The sequence below is a fragment of the Molossus molossus genome, unplaced genomic scaffold (assembly GCF_014108415.1).
Source record: "Molossus molossus isolate mMolMol1 unplaced genomic scaffold, mMolMol1.p scaffold_m16_p_1, whole genome shotgun sequence".
NCBI classification, from domain to species: domain Eukaryota; kingdom Metazoa; phylum Chordata; class Mammalia; order Chiroptera; family Molossidae; genus Molossus; species Molossus molossus.
Window position 1 is genome coordinate 178992202 of NW_023425344.1, and position 17605 is coordinate 179009806.

General features: G+C 41.1%; 1 protein-coding gene across 6 annotated transcripts in view; it reads left to right on the forward strand.

Moving 5' to 3' along the window:
- Positions 1-17605, forward strand: part of EIF2AK4 (eukaryotic translation initiation factor 2 alpha kinase 4) — a 100576-nt gene that overhangs the window by 79532 nt on the left and 3439 nt on the right. For 4 of the 6 annotated variants that reach the window (XM_036253326.1, XM_036253329.1, XM_036253337.1 and 1 more), the window contains 9 exons: positions 58-123; positions 2716-2886; positions 3290-3424; positions 5638-5745; positions 6215-6343; positions 10191-10277; positions 12771-12883; positions 15578-15636; positions 16538-16635. In XM_036253326.1, the coding sequence (XP_036109219.1) occupies positions 58-123; positions 2716-2886; positions 3290-3424; positions 5638-5745; positions 6215-6343; positions 10191-10277; positions 12771-12883; positions 15578-15636; positions 16538-16635 (966 nt within the window). Of the gene's footprint in view, positions 1-57; positions 124-2715; positions 2887-3289; positions 3425-5637; positions 5746-6214; positions 6344-10190; positions 10278-12770; positions 12884-15577; positions 15637-16537; positions 16636-17605 lie in introns of those variants that run through there. The other 2 variants (XR_004958590.1, XM_036253333.1) reach the window with 2 other exon arrangements.

Consider the following 17605-nt stretch of genomic DNA (forward strand, 5'->3'; position numbering starts at 1 on the left):
GTATCTCGTTCAGGGCCATTTGGTCACTCTCATTGTTACCTTTTTCTTCTTCATTAGACAGAAAAGCTGACGAGGAGAGAAGTGGAAGCTAAATTTTGTAATCTGTCTTTGTCTCCTAATAGTGTAAGTACCTTCTAATGGTGTTATTACAGCTCTCTGTGAATTTGTGATACCAGACAATGTCACCAAATTCTTGCTGCAGTAAGGCAGCAGCACTTCCTGCCGCCTCACAGACACGGTTTAGCCCTGGAGTGTTAATAGGTACCATGGCAACGTGGGATTAAGGGGAGAGAGAAACCAGTGCTGTGATCAAAGAATGCCTCTCCATGCCGCAGCTTAATGTGCTGTAATCATCCTGTTCTTTTCCCATCATCAGGACTTTTCTCTCACACCCTTGCAAAGGCTGTGTTGGGAGAGCCTCCTGCTGAGCAGACCTAGTACTCGTTGTCCTCTTCTGAAATAGATTCTGTGGGACTAGAATGGGGCACAGAACTCTGCAGATCCAAGGGTATCCACCCATTCTGCACCCCATCCCACCTGGTCTCACACCTCATAACCGAATTAAAGCTCTTGCTTTCCTGATACATTTCCTGATCTTAAAATCTTGCATTTGATCCCACTGGTCATGAAGAACTTCTCACCGGTAACCAAATTTGTTGTATTCTCTCAACGGACATCAGTTTGGGCCCAGATCTTTGGCATAGTAACCCACACTTAACTGAGTCGCTGAAAAGCAGAAGGCAACAGGAATTTGTTACATTTTACTGAATATTTACATAAGAAGAGAGATTTAAAAAAAAACTTTCCAAAACCTTTGTAGCCCTTGGATGGACGTGGTTCTGTGATCAGCAGAACTCACATGTGGGATAGATCACAGTGTGACTGTGCACAGGTCAGGCAGTCACGCAGTCTCTTGGACACTTACAGTGTGGCAGGCAGAGTGCTAGGGATAGAACGAGGAGGTTGGGCAGTCTACAGACTGCTTTCAGTTGTTCATGAGTATTGGCCTTTAAAAAGGCACGAGGGGATACATGCAGCATGTGTCTACCCTCAGCTCTTCACAACAGCTTTCACGGGGCACACGTGTACCACAGTTTAAAGAAATCAGCCCTACAGTTTGCAGGCAGGGCAAGTAAACCAGATGCATAGCACTGGGAGTTCTAGAAATTCACGCAGGTTACATTTTAAATGTTAAATATTGGAGGAGATATCGATGGTATGCAAAGAGATCCAATGGCAAAATATTCTAATACGAAACGGTATTTACATAATACCCTAGACGTGTACACAGCACATACCTGTGTGCACAAATAGTCCCGTGCATAAATAGCACAAAGAATCTGCTCAAGAAACTGCCCAGTTCAGTAATTCCTTACCCGAGGGTTCAAGCCCAAAAGGTTCTTGAAACTAATGTCACATTTCAAAAATAGTTCACACTTGCACATGGAAGCTGCGTTGGCTGCTAAAGTGTCAGCTCTTTTTGCTCAGTCTCTACTCACTGGTTGTTTGATGATGATAAACATTAATTCAAAGTTATGTGTTTGGTTAGTTTCAAATAGGACAATTAATATTTAATAAAGGCAGTTGATACTCCCATTATTTTTAAATGGAACTTGAAGCATATTAAAAAGGGGATTAGAAATACTGCAGAACAATTTCAAACATTTGGCCCAGTCTTCTTAGTTTACAAATGAAGTACGGAGGCCCAAAGAGACATTGTGAGTTGTCCAAAGTGACATGGAGTTAGTCGATGATACAGTGAGGACTCACACCTGGGGCTGTCGACTCTACTGTTTCTGATATTTTATTAATGGGGAAATTTAATATTAAAATTCATTGAGAAGAAATAATTTTATTAAGAAGAAAAAATTTAAATGAGACAATTTTAAAATTGAAATATTTTATCTTTAGTGTGTAGATTGTAGGAGTTTTAACACTTTTTGGGTTTTTTAAAAAATATAAATGATTTATGATTATTATGTTAAACTATATTACGCCGATTGTTCATTCAGCACTTAATTTTCAGGTACCAGTTTAGAGTTGACCCAGGTTCTGCTTGCCTACAGCCTTAAAATAGCTATCATTTTGTTTCTTAATAATTTCCACTTTAGCTCCTGAGAGTTTTCTCTCTGGTCTTAATGGTCGCAGTTATTTCCTCTTCGCCTTCCCTGCGCCAGCAACTGTGCCTGGCCCGCAGAGAGCTGATCCCTAGCCCTGCCCTCTCCTGGGGGGATGATGTGTGCAGCTGGCAAGAGCTAGGAGCTGAGATCAGGGCCTGAGCAGAGAGAAGGAAAGATCAGGAGGCTGCCTGCAGGAGACGACATCTGAGCTGCATCCCCCAGCTACTTATGTGCCTGTAGCAATGGGAATGCATGAGAATGAGGACAGAAAGGGGAGCAATACTGGCTTGAAAATATATGATGGGGCTCTGCTAGAGCCAAGGTCTGCTCTGCTGGGGTCAGCTTTACCAGGAGTAAGTGTGGGACTGAAAATGAACTATGAGGAGGTGCCTGAAGCATTCTGAGGTGCCTTCGGGTTGTTGGAAAGGATAGTCCTCATCTGGGATTGTGGTAAAGGCTGAAATAACTGTCAACTACAAAATCTTCCTCTTGGAGGCGCAAAGGCTCTCCTGGGTCCCCCTGGGTGTACAAAACAGTGCAAAGCAAGTCTTCCCTGCCGCGGACTGGAAGCTGACTGTGCCTCTTTGCTTTCTAGCTATGTCGACTCTACAAATTTATTGAGCAGAAGGGAGATTTGCAAGATCTAACATCAACAATAAATTCATTAATAAAACAGAAAATAGGCGTTGCCCAATTGGTGAAGTATGGCTTAAAAGATCTAGAGGAGGTTGTTGGACTGTTGAAGAAATTTGGCATAAAGTTACAGGTTTGGCATTTGTTTGATTCTGTCATAGATTTGCAGCATGAATAACAGCACGAGAGGGAGGTGGGTTTTATTGTATTGATGCTAATAAGTTTTATTTCCAGAACAGCTCTGCTTTCTACATTTTGGAACATTTGATATCTAGTAATAATTTTGACTTAAATCAGAATTTCTGTGCAAGCATCACGATTCCTATTGTGAGGCAATTCTTATTACAAGTATGTCGCTTGGCCTCAGAGCAGTGGTTGTTCTCGCAGACAGCAGTTTCTCTCACTTGGCGGGCTCTAGTGAAACACACTTTGTGCCAGATCTTACTGAATGTCTGGTTTATGCTAAATAGATTGTGCTGATGCTGTTGATGGAAAACAGTGCCATTGACATGTTCATGTGGCGTTTCCCTTGACAGGTCTTGATCAATTTGGGCTTGGTTTACAAGGTGCAGCAGCACAGCGGGATCATCTTCCAGTTTGTGGCATTCATCAGACGGAGGCAAAGGGCTGTGACTGAAATCCTTGCAGCTGGTGGCAGATACGACCTGCTGGTGAGGGCTGGCCCCGGATTTGTTGATCTTTTCTGGCTTAATTTCATTTCTTCCTCAATTTACTATTTTGAAATTTTTTAAACCTACAGAAAAATTGAACCAGTAGTGTAATTGAACACTGTATATCTTTGTAGATTTACCTTCGAGTAGTTTTGTTTTGATATTTTTAGAGAGGGAGGAAGGGAGAGAGAGAAAAACATCTATGTGAGATACATCGATCGGTTGCCTCCCTTACACACCCCGACCAGGGATTGAACCCACGACCTAGGTATGTGCCCTCGCCAGGAATCAAACCCATAACCTTCCAATAAGCACAGAACGACGCTCTAACCAACTGAGCCACACCAGCCAGGACCTGTTTACCTTTAATCTAGGAATAGAAATGTCTTGTGAACCACACTTACAATGTTTTTAAACTTTTATTTTAAAATTATTATAGATTTAGCCTGACCGGTGTGGCTCAGTGGTTGAGCGTTGACATATGCACCAAGAGGTCACCAGTTTGATTCCCAGTCAGGGCCAGATCCCCAGTGAGGGGCATGCAGGAGGTGGCCAATCAATGTTCTCTCTCATCGATGTTTCTGTCTCTCCCTCTCCCTTCCCCTCTCTCTAAAATCAATAAAGAAAAAAAATATTTTTTAAAAATAATTATAGATTTACAGGAAGTTGCAAAGTTAGTACAGAGAGGTCTTTTACCCAGTTTTCCCAATGGTTCAACCTGGCATAACTCTAGTAAAATATCAACACCAGGAAATGGATATTGGTTTACTGTATGTGTGTAATTCTGTGCCATTTTGTCCAAGGGTAGATTTCTTTCACCACCAATGAAGTATGGAAACCTTCTCTGCCTTTGTGTCCCTTTACCCCATCCCCCATTTATAATGTAATTGTCTTAAATACATTCTTTACAGACATTGAGATCCACATTAGACACTGTTATGCTTATTACTTTGACTGTCAAACTCGGAGAAACTCAAGAGAGAAAGAAAGTCTGTTGTATTTCCCCAACATTTCTGCTTTCTGATGAGAAATCTGCTGTTATTTGAACTATTTTTCCTACTATAGGAAAAGTGATTCTTACTTGATGGTTTTAAAGAGTTTTCTTTTTCTTTGTCTTCAGTTTGAAGTTTATTTACGATGTGTCTTGGCTGGAACAGGCAGGTATTGTCTGACCGTTTTCTGTCCTGCTGGGTTGCCCCCTTTTTAGTCTGTTAGCTAGAAAAAGCAGGCTTTCGTCCACACGTCTTTGTTGTTTCTCCTTGGCATGCTTGGATTGCCCACTTCTCCAGCACCCAATCCAGGATATATGAGGCAAAGACCAAGCCCAGGGAACAGGCCACGTGTCATGTGGGTCCTGACCAGCCGGCTGCCTTTTCTCCACTTCAGAATCTTCTTATGTTTGTTTTATATGGAGTGTCCAGGAGTTTTAGTTGCACTTAGCAGGAGGAATAGGGAACAGTGTACTTATGCATCTTGGGTCCAGAACCTATATGGTACATTTTAAATTACCTAGTAATATAAAAATAAGTAAAAAGAAATAGGTGGAATTAATTTTAATGATATATTTTGTTTAATACAATATATCCAAAATATTATTTCAACATGTAATCAAAATATTTAAAATTTTAAGAATTATTAATGAGCTATTTTACATTCTTTTCTTTATTCTGAATCTTTGCAACCAGTGTGTATTTTACATGCAGCACATGTCAGTTCGGATTAGCCATATTTCAAGTGCTCAAGCCACATGAACAGTGCAGTTCTAGATGTAACAAATTCCTAAAGTTGTATGTGATGTGTGCTTGCTTCTCCCTCTTATACACACATGCGTGCACGTACGCCTTTTTGTTTATTTGTTTTAATATGTTTTATTGATTTTGGAGACAGAAGAAGAGAGAGGGGAGGGGAGAGAGAGAGAAAAACATCAATATGACAGACACATCATTCAGCTGCCTCCTGTACAACCCCTACTGGGGATTGAGCCAACAACCCGGGCATGTGCCCTGACCAGAAATCGAACCAGCAACCTTTTGGTGCATGGGATGATGCTCAACCAACTGAGCCACACCAGCCAGGCACAGACACTCACACATCTTTTTGTTGAACCTTTTGATGATAAGTTGCTGACAGTGCATGCACTCTGATCATTGCTTTGCCTGTAACTGCAGTTTCCTCTCTATTTCATAACCAGAGTTGTGTGTCTTTCTCTGCAGATTCCCCAGTTTAGAGGACCACAAGCTCTGGGACCAGTTCCCACTGCCATTGGAGTCAGCATAGCTATAGACAAGATATCTGCTGCTGTCCTGAACATGGAGGAACCTGTAAGTGCTGGCTTTGCTTTCCAGTGTGTCTTGAGCTGTCTTTTATTTGTAGTCATTTACGTGGAGCCCCAGACGTGGCAGTGATAGACAAGGGTTGGGGAGATTATCTTTGCCGCAATAGGCAAGCCTACATTTCAGTCCTTAGCCTCCAGCTGGAGGACCTTAGATAATCCATTCTTCTTTCCTAGCCTCGCCCTCATCTGTAATGAGCTATGTAGGTGTGAGGTGTTACAGTTGCTAACAGACTCATATTAAAGCCCCTTGTTCTGAAATCCTGCTGTACTATATAGAGCTATTTATTTTTTTACTATGTAATTTTGAAGTAAAGGCTTTTGCACATATGCTGCTGTACAAGATTTCCAAGTGCCTGTCTTCACATGAGTGCTGTCTCCCCTGGTGCTGGTGCTGGTCCCGCCTACATGCCTATAGTTTGGCTCTTCTAAATGTCATCACTCTGTTTCTGATCCAGGTTACAGTAAGCTCTTGTGACCTCCTGGTTGTAAGTGTTGGCCAGATGTCCATGTCCAGGGCCATCAACATAACCCAGAAACTCTGGACGGCGGGAATCACAGCAGAAATCATGTACGACTGGTCACAGGTAATGAGACAAAAAGCACCAGTGAATGGAGTACAGGTAGTCATGGTTGTTATGGCAAGTCATCCTCCACCGCTTTGGGTTCTCAAACTCCTTCTCTGTGGTTCCAGTTGCTCCGTCTATCAGTTTCTGATTGCAGCAGCAATAAGCCACCACAAACTTAGTGGCTAAAAACAACACAAGTTTATTAGCTTACATTTCTGGAATTCAGAAGCCTGAAATTGGTATTTTTGTTTTGTTTTGTTTACTTTTTTTTATTGAAGAATAATATGCACACAGAAAATGGTGTTTGAAGACTTCTGGAAGCTGTTAATGGGGGGTGGGTGGCCTGATTAGTTTAGCCTTGTTTAAATGCTGTATGAATGAATTTGTATAATATTTACTCTTTGGTGTCTGTTTCTTTCGCTTAGCATTATGTTTGTGGCATCTGTCCACCTGGTTGTGTGTAGTTTGTTCATTAATATTTAGTATTACATTGTATGTCACTATATTTTTATTTGTTATGATGTTGATGGCATTTCCAGCTTCTGTTTTGTTTTCGCCTTTAGGGATGATGGTAGTATTAACATTCTAGCACCTACAATGTGTTTTGTATTTAGGGTGGATATGCATACATTCAAGGTTAGCATATGCTGTGAAAACACTTTTGCAAAGTGTCAATATACCAGTTTACATGCCCACCAGCCATGTGTGAGTTTTAGTTTCTTACCAACACTGGATGTTTTTACATCCTCACTGACATTGGACTTTTTGTGTCTCTTACTCATTTTAACTATGCTGAGTGTGTGTGTGTGTGTGTGTGTGTTGGAATTTTGATCTGTATTTCCTTGATGAGCAAATAGCAGTTTTCCCTGGTATCATCACCAAACTGGCTCCTTGTGAGAAGCAGCCTGGTGTGGTAAAGGGGCTCAGGCCTTGGACTCAGTAGACAGGGCTCTGCCCACTCTGATTGATTGATTTGTGTGACCTTAGCCTATATAAGCCTCAGTTTTCTCAACTGTAAAATAGGAATCCTGATTCTGCTTTTGCAGCAGGCACACATTGGCACTGGGTTGGTGCAGTGCCCAGGCCTCTTTCTTCCTAGCCTGTCTCCCTACTTCATGGGCACAGGTCTGTACATAAGACAGAGGTACACTCATCCAAATGCCAGTCTTCTGCCTGCTTCTGTCCTGGATCTTTTTCCTCCTTTGGAAGCATGTTAAGGCAGGGCAAAGTGATCACCTTGATAATAGACACCATTTTCTTGAAGTGTCTGGAATTGTTCCCTTGAAGGGACCGGTCAGTTGCTACATTCATTCTGCAGCAATTGTGCTTTTAAAAATGCTGCCATGTTCCCCATTATTCAGCTGCCAACAAGGTGCTTGTTCCTTCTGGGGATACTCAGGCCACATTGGAGTGAGACCCTCACTTCATCTGGCACTAGCACACACCATGGCCTCTATGTCAGTGCTCGCATACATCTACTTGGCCCTCATCCTGCACGATAATAAGGTGATGGTTATGGGGAATAAAATCACTGCCTTCATTAAAGCAGTGTAACCCTGGCCGGTTTGGCTCAGCGGTTAGAGTATCGGCCCGCAGACTGGAGAGTCCCGGGCTCGGTTCCCGCTAAGGTCACATGCTTCAGTTGCAGTTTGTCCCCGGTCCTGATTGGGGTCATGTGGGTGGCAGCCACTCGATGTGTCTCTCACATCGATGTTTCTCTCTCTTCCTCCCTCTCTCCCTCCCGCTCTGAGGATGAATGCAAAAAAAAAAGGAGGGGGGGCTCGGATGATGATTAAAAAAAAAAAGTGGTCAGTATAAATATTGAACCTTTCTGGCCAGGCTTGTTTGCAAAGTCTCTGGCCAGTGTCAACATTTGGAGCCTCATCTGCAATGTAGGGGCTGGTGGACCTGCCCAGCAGCTAGTGCTGCCCCAGTAGGAGGACCACTGCTGCTCCAGTCAGACTTGCTCCCTCTAAGCTCGGAGGGGAGGCAGAGATGTACAGGGAAGAACTGGCCTTGGGACAAGGGCTGGAGAGGCAGCTTTCTCCTAGACAGACTGCTGGCGGAGGCTGATGTTCCTTTGGTGAGCCCTTCCCTGGGGTGGCGGACAGCCACCATAGCTGGGACTCCAGCAACCTGGCTCACACTCCTGAAATCAGTATTAACTGGACTCAACTCATGGTGTGAACAGGGTTATTCTTTCTGCAGGCTTTAGGAAGAGAGTCTATTTCCTTGCCTTTTCCAGCTCCTGGAGGCTGCCTGCATTGTTTGGCTCCTGGCCCCATCCTGCATCTTCAAACTTGGCAGTGTAGCACCGCCTTTCCTTTCTGACCTATGCTTCTGCCCTTCCACCTCTCTCTAACTCAGACCCTCCTGTCTCCTTGCAAGGACACTTGTGATTACACAGGGCCCACCCAGATAATCCAGGATAATCTCCCTATCTCAAGATCCTTAACTTGAGCACATCTGCAAAGTTCCTTGTACCATATAAAGTAATATATTCACAGGTTCTGGGGATTAGGACGTGGACACCTTTGCATTTCATTATCTACCCTATCATACTTCCCAGAGGCATTCTGTGTTTAGTGTGTTTGTGGCTTTAAATCCTCAGACCTCCCATAGCTGACTGAATACACGCCTACCCTTTAGAATGTGGGACCTTTAGATAACTAATTTCTGTACTGCCACAAGGAGATCACAAAAGGGGTTGCACCCCTAGGTGATCATCCAAGTTGTACACACATTTACCCACACTCAAGGTGCCCAAGAGCCTGGGGGAAACAGAACCCGACCCTCTCTCCTGCTCCTTTTGAAGCTGCTGCTGTATTATATAAAATGTCATGTCAGGAGTAGGCTAAGGGATAATTTTTAATCATTTGACAGAGCAGCATCCTCTTCCATTTGTTAACTTGTTTCATAAATTGTTAGAGAGGTGCCCTGTCTTATCATAAAATATAAGCCCAGTAACGGTGACTTCAGTCCTGCACAGACATCCCCCTGCAGGCTTCTCTGCTCTGATGTTCTTTGCTTTATGATTCAGTTCTGCTTTTCACCTTCCAATATTTCTTTTGCTGTCTTTGTTTTCCTCAAAGGCCTTTTTAAAAAAATTGTTGAGAGTATTACAGATGCCCTCTTTTTTCCCCCCATTGTCCTCCTCCACCCAGTTCCTGCCCCACCCCAGGCCTTCACCACATTATTGTCTGTGTTCATGGGTGATGCATTGAAGTTCTTTGGTTATTCTCTGCCCGCTTCCCCTCCTCCCTTCCCTCTGAGATCTGTCAGTCTGTTCCCTGCTTCAATGCCTCTGGACCTATTTTGTTCATCAGATTCCACATATAAGTAAGATCATGTGATACTTGTCTTTCTCTGACTGGCTTATTTCACTGAGCATAATACTCTCCAGGTCCCTCCATGCTGTCTCAAAGGGTAAATTTAGATCCTTCTTTTTTACAGCTGCATAGTATTCCATTGTGTAAATGTACCACAGCTTTATCCACTCATCTACTGATGAGCACTTGGACCTCTTTCAAAGGCCTTTTCTCTGTGTGTGTGTGTGTGTGTGTGTGTTGTATGATTTGTGCCACCTTCCATCAAGGTTTGAAGCTTCTTACTATGAAGCTTCCTATGTCCTGACCACATTGATTGCCTGTGGCCCCTTCAGAACATAGTGAAAGTAATGAAAGCAAAAGAGGTCTTATTCTTACTTTGAATTCTGTACACTTCTTGCTTAATATTTGTAACCCCTGAAGTCAGCATGTTCATTTTGAGAACACAATTGAGCACAGTGTTTTCATTCTTTTTAATGCCCTAAAGCTGTTCCAGGTGCTTTGTGTTTATTTCATACACAGTTTTTTGTTTGTTTCAGTCCCAACAGGAGTTACAGGAGTACTGCAGACATCATGAAATCACCTATGTAGCTCTGGTCTCAGATAAAGAAGGAAGCCATGTCAAGGTACAGACTGGAGGAAATCTTCGCAATTCAGTAGATTTCCAAAACTCTCTGTTAACTGTGGAGCACCCAACTTTGCACCTGTATGGGGGTGGAACTTAGTTACTTTGCTCTCCCTCTGAATTGATGGGCTTGTTATTAGAGGGGTATAAAATAAGGGAAAGAGAACCTTCCTGAATGCTTCCTTAGAGCTAAAAAATAAAATAACTGTGGCTGTAGTTTTTTCCTACTTTTCACCCCTTGTTTTTGTTTTCGATCTAGGAAAATAAGAATAATAATAAGAGCTGGTACTGCTGACTGGCATATCCTCTGGCTGCTTACTAACTGGTTTTGCTGTGTTGCATTTAACTTAAAATGCTCAGAACTATATGACTTCATAAGCTTTATTTTTGTTTTTAAAGGAAAAAATCAACATTTTCCTCCTTGTTTTTCTCTTATAATGTCTTTGTCTAGTTTTAATATGAGGGTAATATATTGACTTCATAAAATGAATTGAACAGTGTTCTCTCCTTTTCTGTTTTCTGGAAGATACTGTTTAGAATTGGTACATTTCATCCTCATATATTTCTTCAAAGGACTTTTTTTCATGTATTTGGTGGAGTTCACCAGTCAAGTAACATGGGCTTAGACATAAAGCCTTCAGGTTGCCTGTCTTCATGAGTGAGTTTTGGTAGTTTGTATCTTTCCTGGAATGTTTCCATCCCATCTAAGTTTTCAGATACTCCCTTGTTTTTTCACTGTCTGTAGGATCTCTATCCCCCTCTCATTCCTGACATTGGTGATTTATGTCTTCCATCTTTTCTTTCCTGATCAGCCTGACTAGAGGTTTATCAATTGTCTTTTCAGAGAACCTGCTCTTGGTGTCTGAGTTTTCTCTGTTTTTTTGTTTACTTGTTTTCTATTTTATTGATTTCCATTCTCTTGTGATTTTTTTATTCTGCTAATTTTGGATTTAGTTTCTTCAGACAGAACTTTAGATCATGCTTTGACATTTGTTGCATACCACACATTTTTTTATATAGTACTTTTGTTTTCATTCAGTTCAGAATATTTTCTAATTTTCTTGATGATTTCTTCTTTTATCTGTAGGTTATTTAGTAGTGTGTGTTTTAATTTCCAAATATTTGGGTATTTCCTAGATAGCTTTCTTTAATGATTCCTAGCTTAATTCCTTTGTGGAGAGATCATACTCTGTGTGATTTCGGTCCCTTAAATTTTATTGAGACAGGTTTTAAAGTCCAAAATATGGTCTGTTATTGTAAATGTTTCATGTACACTTGAAAAGAATGTGTATTCTACATTGTTAGAAGTGTTTCATAAACATTCATTTGCTTATGTTGGTTGATACCATTGCTTAAATCTTCTATATCTTTTCTAATTTGTTTTTTCTGTTCTATCAGTGACTGAGGAGCATTAATTCCAGCTATAATTGTAGAATTATCTATTTCTCCTTTCAGTTCTATCATTTTTGCTTAGTGTATGAAACACTTACTTGTTGAATACACATTTAGGATTTTATATCTTCTCAATGAATTTGCCTCTTTATCACTATGAAATGTTCTTTATCCCTGGTAATATTTCTGGTTCTGAAGTTTTTTGGTTAGTGTTTGCATGGCTTATCTTTCTCCATCCAATCCGTGTCTTTATATTTAAAGTGGGTTCTAGCCCTGGCCGGTTTGGCTCAGCGGTTGGAGCGTCGGCCTGCAGTACAGAGAGACCCGGGTTCGGTTCCCGCTAAGGGCACGTACTTCGGTTGCAGTTTGTCCCCGGCCCTGGTCGGTCGTGCGGGTGGCAGCCACTCGATGTGTCCCTTCACATCGATGTTTCTTTCTCTCTCTCTTCCTCTCTCTCCCTCCCGCTCTATCTGAACAAAAAATGGAAAAATGTCCTCGGTTGAGGATTTTAAAAAATAAATAAATAAAGTGGGTTCTTTATCCCGGCCAGTGTGGCTCAGTGGTTGAGCATCGACCCATGCACCAAGAGGTCGCCAGTTCGATTTTCCATCAGGGCACATGCCCAGGTTGTGGGCCCAATCCCCAGTTGGGGGCATGCAGGAGGCGGCCAATGTTTTCTCTCATCGATGTTTCTCTCTCTCCTTTTCTCTCTCTCTGAACATTAATAAAGAAAAAATAAATTTAAAAAAATTAAGTGGGTTCTTTAGAGACAGTCACCAGCTGGGTTTTGCTTTTTTATCCAGACTTTTAAAAAAACGAGTGCAAAAATGTCCTCGGGTGAGGATTAAAAAAAAAGAAGGGAACTTTAGCCCTGACCAGTGTGGCTCAATGGATGTTAAGCAGCATGCCTAGCCTCTGCTCACTGGATATTCCCACCATTGTCACAACCAAAAATGTCTCTGAACATGACCGGATGCCCTGTGGGGAACAAACTCGCCCCCTGGTTAAGAACCACCAACCTAAACTTTTACCTTATCTTATTGTAGTATTCTGATTTAGCCGTTGGCTTCTGAAATGATGAATCTGTTTCATTCTTTTTAAGGTTAAGTCTTTTGAGAAGGAGAGGCAAACAGAGAAACGCGTGCTGGAGTCTGATCTTGTGGACCACGTTGTGCAAAAGCTGAGGACTAAAGTCAGTGATGAAAGGGCTATCAGGTAACCTTAATAAACAAAAGCCCAGAAGCTTAGCTGCAACTACCTATATAGAACATCTGCACCTTTAAAAACCAATTTGATCCTTTTTGGAAATAAAGATAGGTCTGGATAACTTTCAGTGAACCTTTCTATTGCTTCTGACTAACTCAGCAGTTTAATTATATGACCCCCTTTGTAAGACTAGTCGTATCTTACTTTCAACATTTGTTCTCCATCCAGAACATGTCACAGAATATGTTATCATTTTGAAAGGCCTAAGCTGCCAAACTCTGTCTGCTGTTATCTTATTTGCTCTATTAATCAGTGAATTTCGGTAGTGTTTTGTCAATGTATTTGAAAGGTCTATTATGTTCTGGGAAGAGATCTCATATACTCATGATGGGAATGTAAATTGGTTCAACTGTCTGGATAGGAATTTAATAAAGTAAGTTTTAAAAGCCTTAGAACTAAAGCTAAAAAAATAGCCCTGGCCGGTTTGGCTCAGCGGTTAGAGCATCAGCCTGCGGTCCACAGAGACCCGGGTTCGGTTCCCGCTAAGGGCATGTAACTTGGCTGCAGTTTGTCCCCGGCCCTGGTTGGGTCGTGTGGGTAGCGGCCACTCGATGTGTCCCTTTCACATCGATGTTTCTCTCTCTTCCTCTCTCTCCCTCCCGCTCTGTCTGAGTAAAAAATGGAAAAATGTCCTCGGGTGAGGATAAAAAAAAAAAAGCTAAAAAAATAAAAATAAAATGATTTCAGTTTCACTTTCAGGAATTTATAGTGAAAATTATGCCACAGGGATAGGTTCACAGATGTCTACTGAGGCATTGTTTATGATAGCAGTTCTCAAACTTTCTGGTCTCAGAACTCCTTCATACCCTTAAAAACTGACCCTGAAGAGCTTTGCTTATGTGGGTTATATCTAGCAATAATTTGTGTTAGAAATTAAAATATAAACATTCTTTAAATATTTATTTTAAAATAACAGTAATAAACTCATTACATGCTAACCTAAATAACATTTTTAATGGAAAAGAACTACATTATCCAAAACAAAATAAATTTAGTAAGAAGAGTGGCACTGTTTCACATTTTTGCACATATTGTTACTGAATTGTTTTACATCTTTTTAATCTCTTCAGTGCCTTAATAGAACCTAGATTGGCATACCTGCCTCTGCCGTTAATCTGTTGTAATACCACACATCATGTAGTCTCTGGAAAATTCCATTACACATTTGAGAATAAGAAGGATAATTAATATTTTAGAATTATTGTGAAAATAGTTTTCACTTTGCAGTCCCCTTGTGAAAGGATCTTAGGGACCCCCAGGAATCCCTGGACCACAGTTTGAGAATCTCTCACTTATACTACTATAATATTCATTGGTAGAAGATTGTCTGAATTATGATGCCATGAAATACTGTGCAGCCTTTAAAAATGATCTAGTAAGCCGAGTTTATTGACAGGGAAGGATGTCCACAGATAGGATGTATGGTATGATCCCATTTTTGTCTCAACCAAAATACACAGCCCATACATATAAAAATGTCTGGAATAATGTACCACGTTTTAAATTTGTAGTTATTTCTGGTTATTGGGATTACAAGGGATCTTAATTTTCTTTAAGCAGTTCTATATATTTGTTATTCATAATCAGAAAATATAATATTCTACCTTTTTTTTTTTTTTTTTTTTGCTTAAATCAGTGTTCTCAACCAGCCTCGGTTTTGCCATCTAGGGCACATTTGCAATGTTTGCAGACATTTTTGGTTGTTACAACTGAGGGTGCTACTGGTATCCAGTAGAAACCCAGGGACACTGCTAAACATTCTGCTGTGCACAGGACTGACCCCCGCCCCCCCCTCCCAGCACAGCATTGTTTAGCCCAGGATGTCACTAGTGCCAAGACTGAGAAATCCTGGCTTGTGTAAAACAAATGTTTTTGCTTTCTTCACCCTCCCTGGCTCTGCCCCTCTCCCATCTGCACCCAGCTTGCATAAATTCATCATCAGGCTTTTTCCAAGAGAATATGTTTTTGAAGTCACAAGGTATTAGGATTACAGATCCAAATCAAAGAGTTTTAAAAGAGAAAACAAAAGACATCAACTAATAGTGAGTACATGAACATTATTAAGACACTTAATAGGCCAGATGGAATTTAGTTTTAGCAGGAAAGGTTTAAAATCTTTCCTCCCAGATGATTATTTCCCTGTTTTCCCAAGATAGAGTACTATTGTGTCTCTCAAAGGCTATAAATTAATTCAGTCTTTGAAAGAACATCCATTCACAGCTTTTGAAAGAATCTCCTTATTTACTAAACGTTCTCCTGGGGGTGATTGCCAAGGTTGCTGCCATAATGAAGGTGTGGCCAGCCATTGCTAATGTTTCCTTGAATTGTGAGGGAGCGGAAAGAACGCCCATTACATTTCATTGAAATTAGCTTCTTACATTGAGCCAGGATTTCAGACCCAGCTGAATAAATCAGAATGTTGGCTTTAGGCATATGTTCATTTGAAATGATATCCTTTATACTTTTTACCTGCTCTTGACTAAAAGCAAATTAGTTGTTTTTCCTTCACAATAACCACTATTTATGAAATATTTTTATATTTAATAGAAAAAATGATTCACTCTAAGAATAGCTCACTATAAGTAATCTGTGCTTTGGGCTTATTGACTATTTTCTAATTGTTTTTGTTTTGGTTGTTTTTAGAGAAGCTTCCGATAATCTTGCAGTACAAAACCTGAAGGGGTCATTTTCTAATGCTTCAGGTATAATTACTAATTATAATCTATAATGCTTTTATGTGTATGTTTGCTGTAAGCACTTATGACCGTGGCTAACTCCTTGTTGCATCAAGTATATATTTTTAAAGTAACATATATACAATCAATCATACCAAATGGAACTTATCCCTATGCTTTGAAACACATCTTAGAAACGAAGACAACATACTGGGCATTTGATGACTTCTGAACCTGAGATTTTTGTCTTACTGTCCTGTTTTTACAAGTGGTTTATTTAATATTTCCTCTTTAACTTATAGTGTAGATTTATTAAATGTAGATCATTTTCCTGGAGATTTTCCCCATACAGAGAGGATTGAAGAAAAGTATTTTGAAATGCCTGGGGAGAGACACACTGTATACATTGTGTTTTCATGAAAGCCAAGCAGGCACAGCGGTGATAGTTATACCTTTACTTTCGTGACATCTATCTTACTGAAAAGGAAATGTCCTGAGTAAGTCCCCAAGAAGGCATATTTGGCTTTTAACAGAATTGGGTCTTTTTTGGTTCATTTCTGTTAGCATTGACTCCTTGCCACCATCAGATTTCAAATGCTTTGAGGAATTTAAGGAAGTATTAGTTTTCAGAGATAATCTCTGATTTTTGGTGACCCAGATTGCCTTCCTGTGCCTTTGTCACCTCCCACTCCCACCTGAGGAGAGAAGGCTGTTGGTCTTGACAGAAGCATCACAGCTGCTGGGTGTTGAGGTTCTGGGTTCTCCCTGGGCAAGGGCAGGCAGTTTCAGAGAAAGGAAATAAGGCCCAGACCTAATCTAGCCCACTGAATCACCCCAGAGTGGATTCTATTGCTATCTCTGTCTTCTCGGTGGTATATTACAGAACACAGGCCCAGATAAGGCCATGAATTCCGAAACTCTGTTTCAGGTCTGTTTGAAATCCACGGAACAGCAGTTGTGCCCACTGTGAGTGTGGTAGCCCCGGAGAAGCTGTCAGCCAGCACTAGGCGGCGGTACGAAACTCAGGTACATCTCAGTTTCCAAGGCTTTCTAATGCGAGCGACAAAGGAGGAAGAAAACAGGAAAGGAAAATAAAAATGAGTTTCCTGGAAATATTTTTCTTCCCACTTCCCTAACTTGGTGGCCTCTGAAACTTTCATCAACACAAAACATCTCTCTGGCACCAGGATTTGCCCCATCTGTCCTCCAAAGAGGCATCAATGTGAACTGTGGGCACCTAGAAGCAGCTATTGTCAGAATTGTTGGATCTAAACAAAAACTTTCTGATCTGGCTTTGTGGCAGATGGGGTTTGTTTTTGCTTTAAACAAAGCAGAAGAGATCTATCCCAAGACCTGAGGCAGGCTCTTCACTTATACGTATTTGTGGTATCTGCTATATGCTGGATTCTGTGCTAAGTGCCATGGAAAATATAAAAGATACAGGACATGGCTCCACTCCTCAGAGTTTATAACCTTAGAAGCATAAGCATTTTATACTTGGAGAACAATAGGTAAGAATAACAAAATGCTGAATTAAAAATATTCAGTAGGAGTGTTAGAGAGTACTGCAGACATGTGGGAGAGAGATCAGCCTTTGCTTCGCGGAGGTGGTCCCTGAAGGACTGAAATAGGCGGGGAGGAAGGGTTAGGGTGTTCCAAGTGGGAGGGACAGTAGGAAGACGGTATGGATAGTGCTGGGGAGCACGTTCAGGACACTGGCCTCACTTGGGAGGACGGTAAGGGTTAGAGAGCAGTCATTTTTTAGAAATATAATTAGATTGAAATACAAAAGGTCAGATTACCTCATTTTTGTAAGCTGCCCTAGCTGTTTCTCAGGGTGTTGGGTGGAAACTCATTTTTCACATCTTTCTGCCATATTTCAGTTCCATGTTCTCATTGCTGTCATCTTCCCCTTTTTCCAAATTTAGCCTAATACTGAAATTTCCTGGCTTCTACGTGCACTATTTCACCACAGAGCTTTTACTAGGTGTCATTT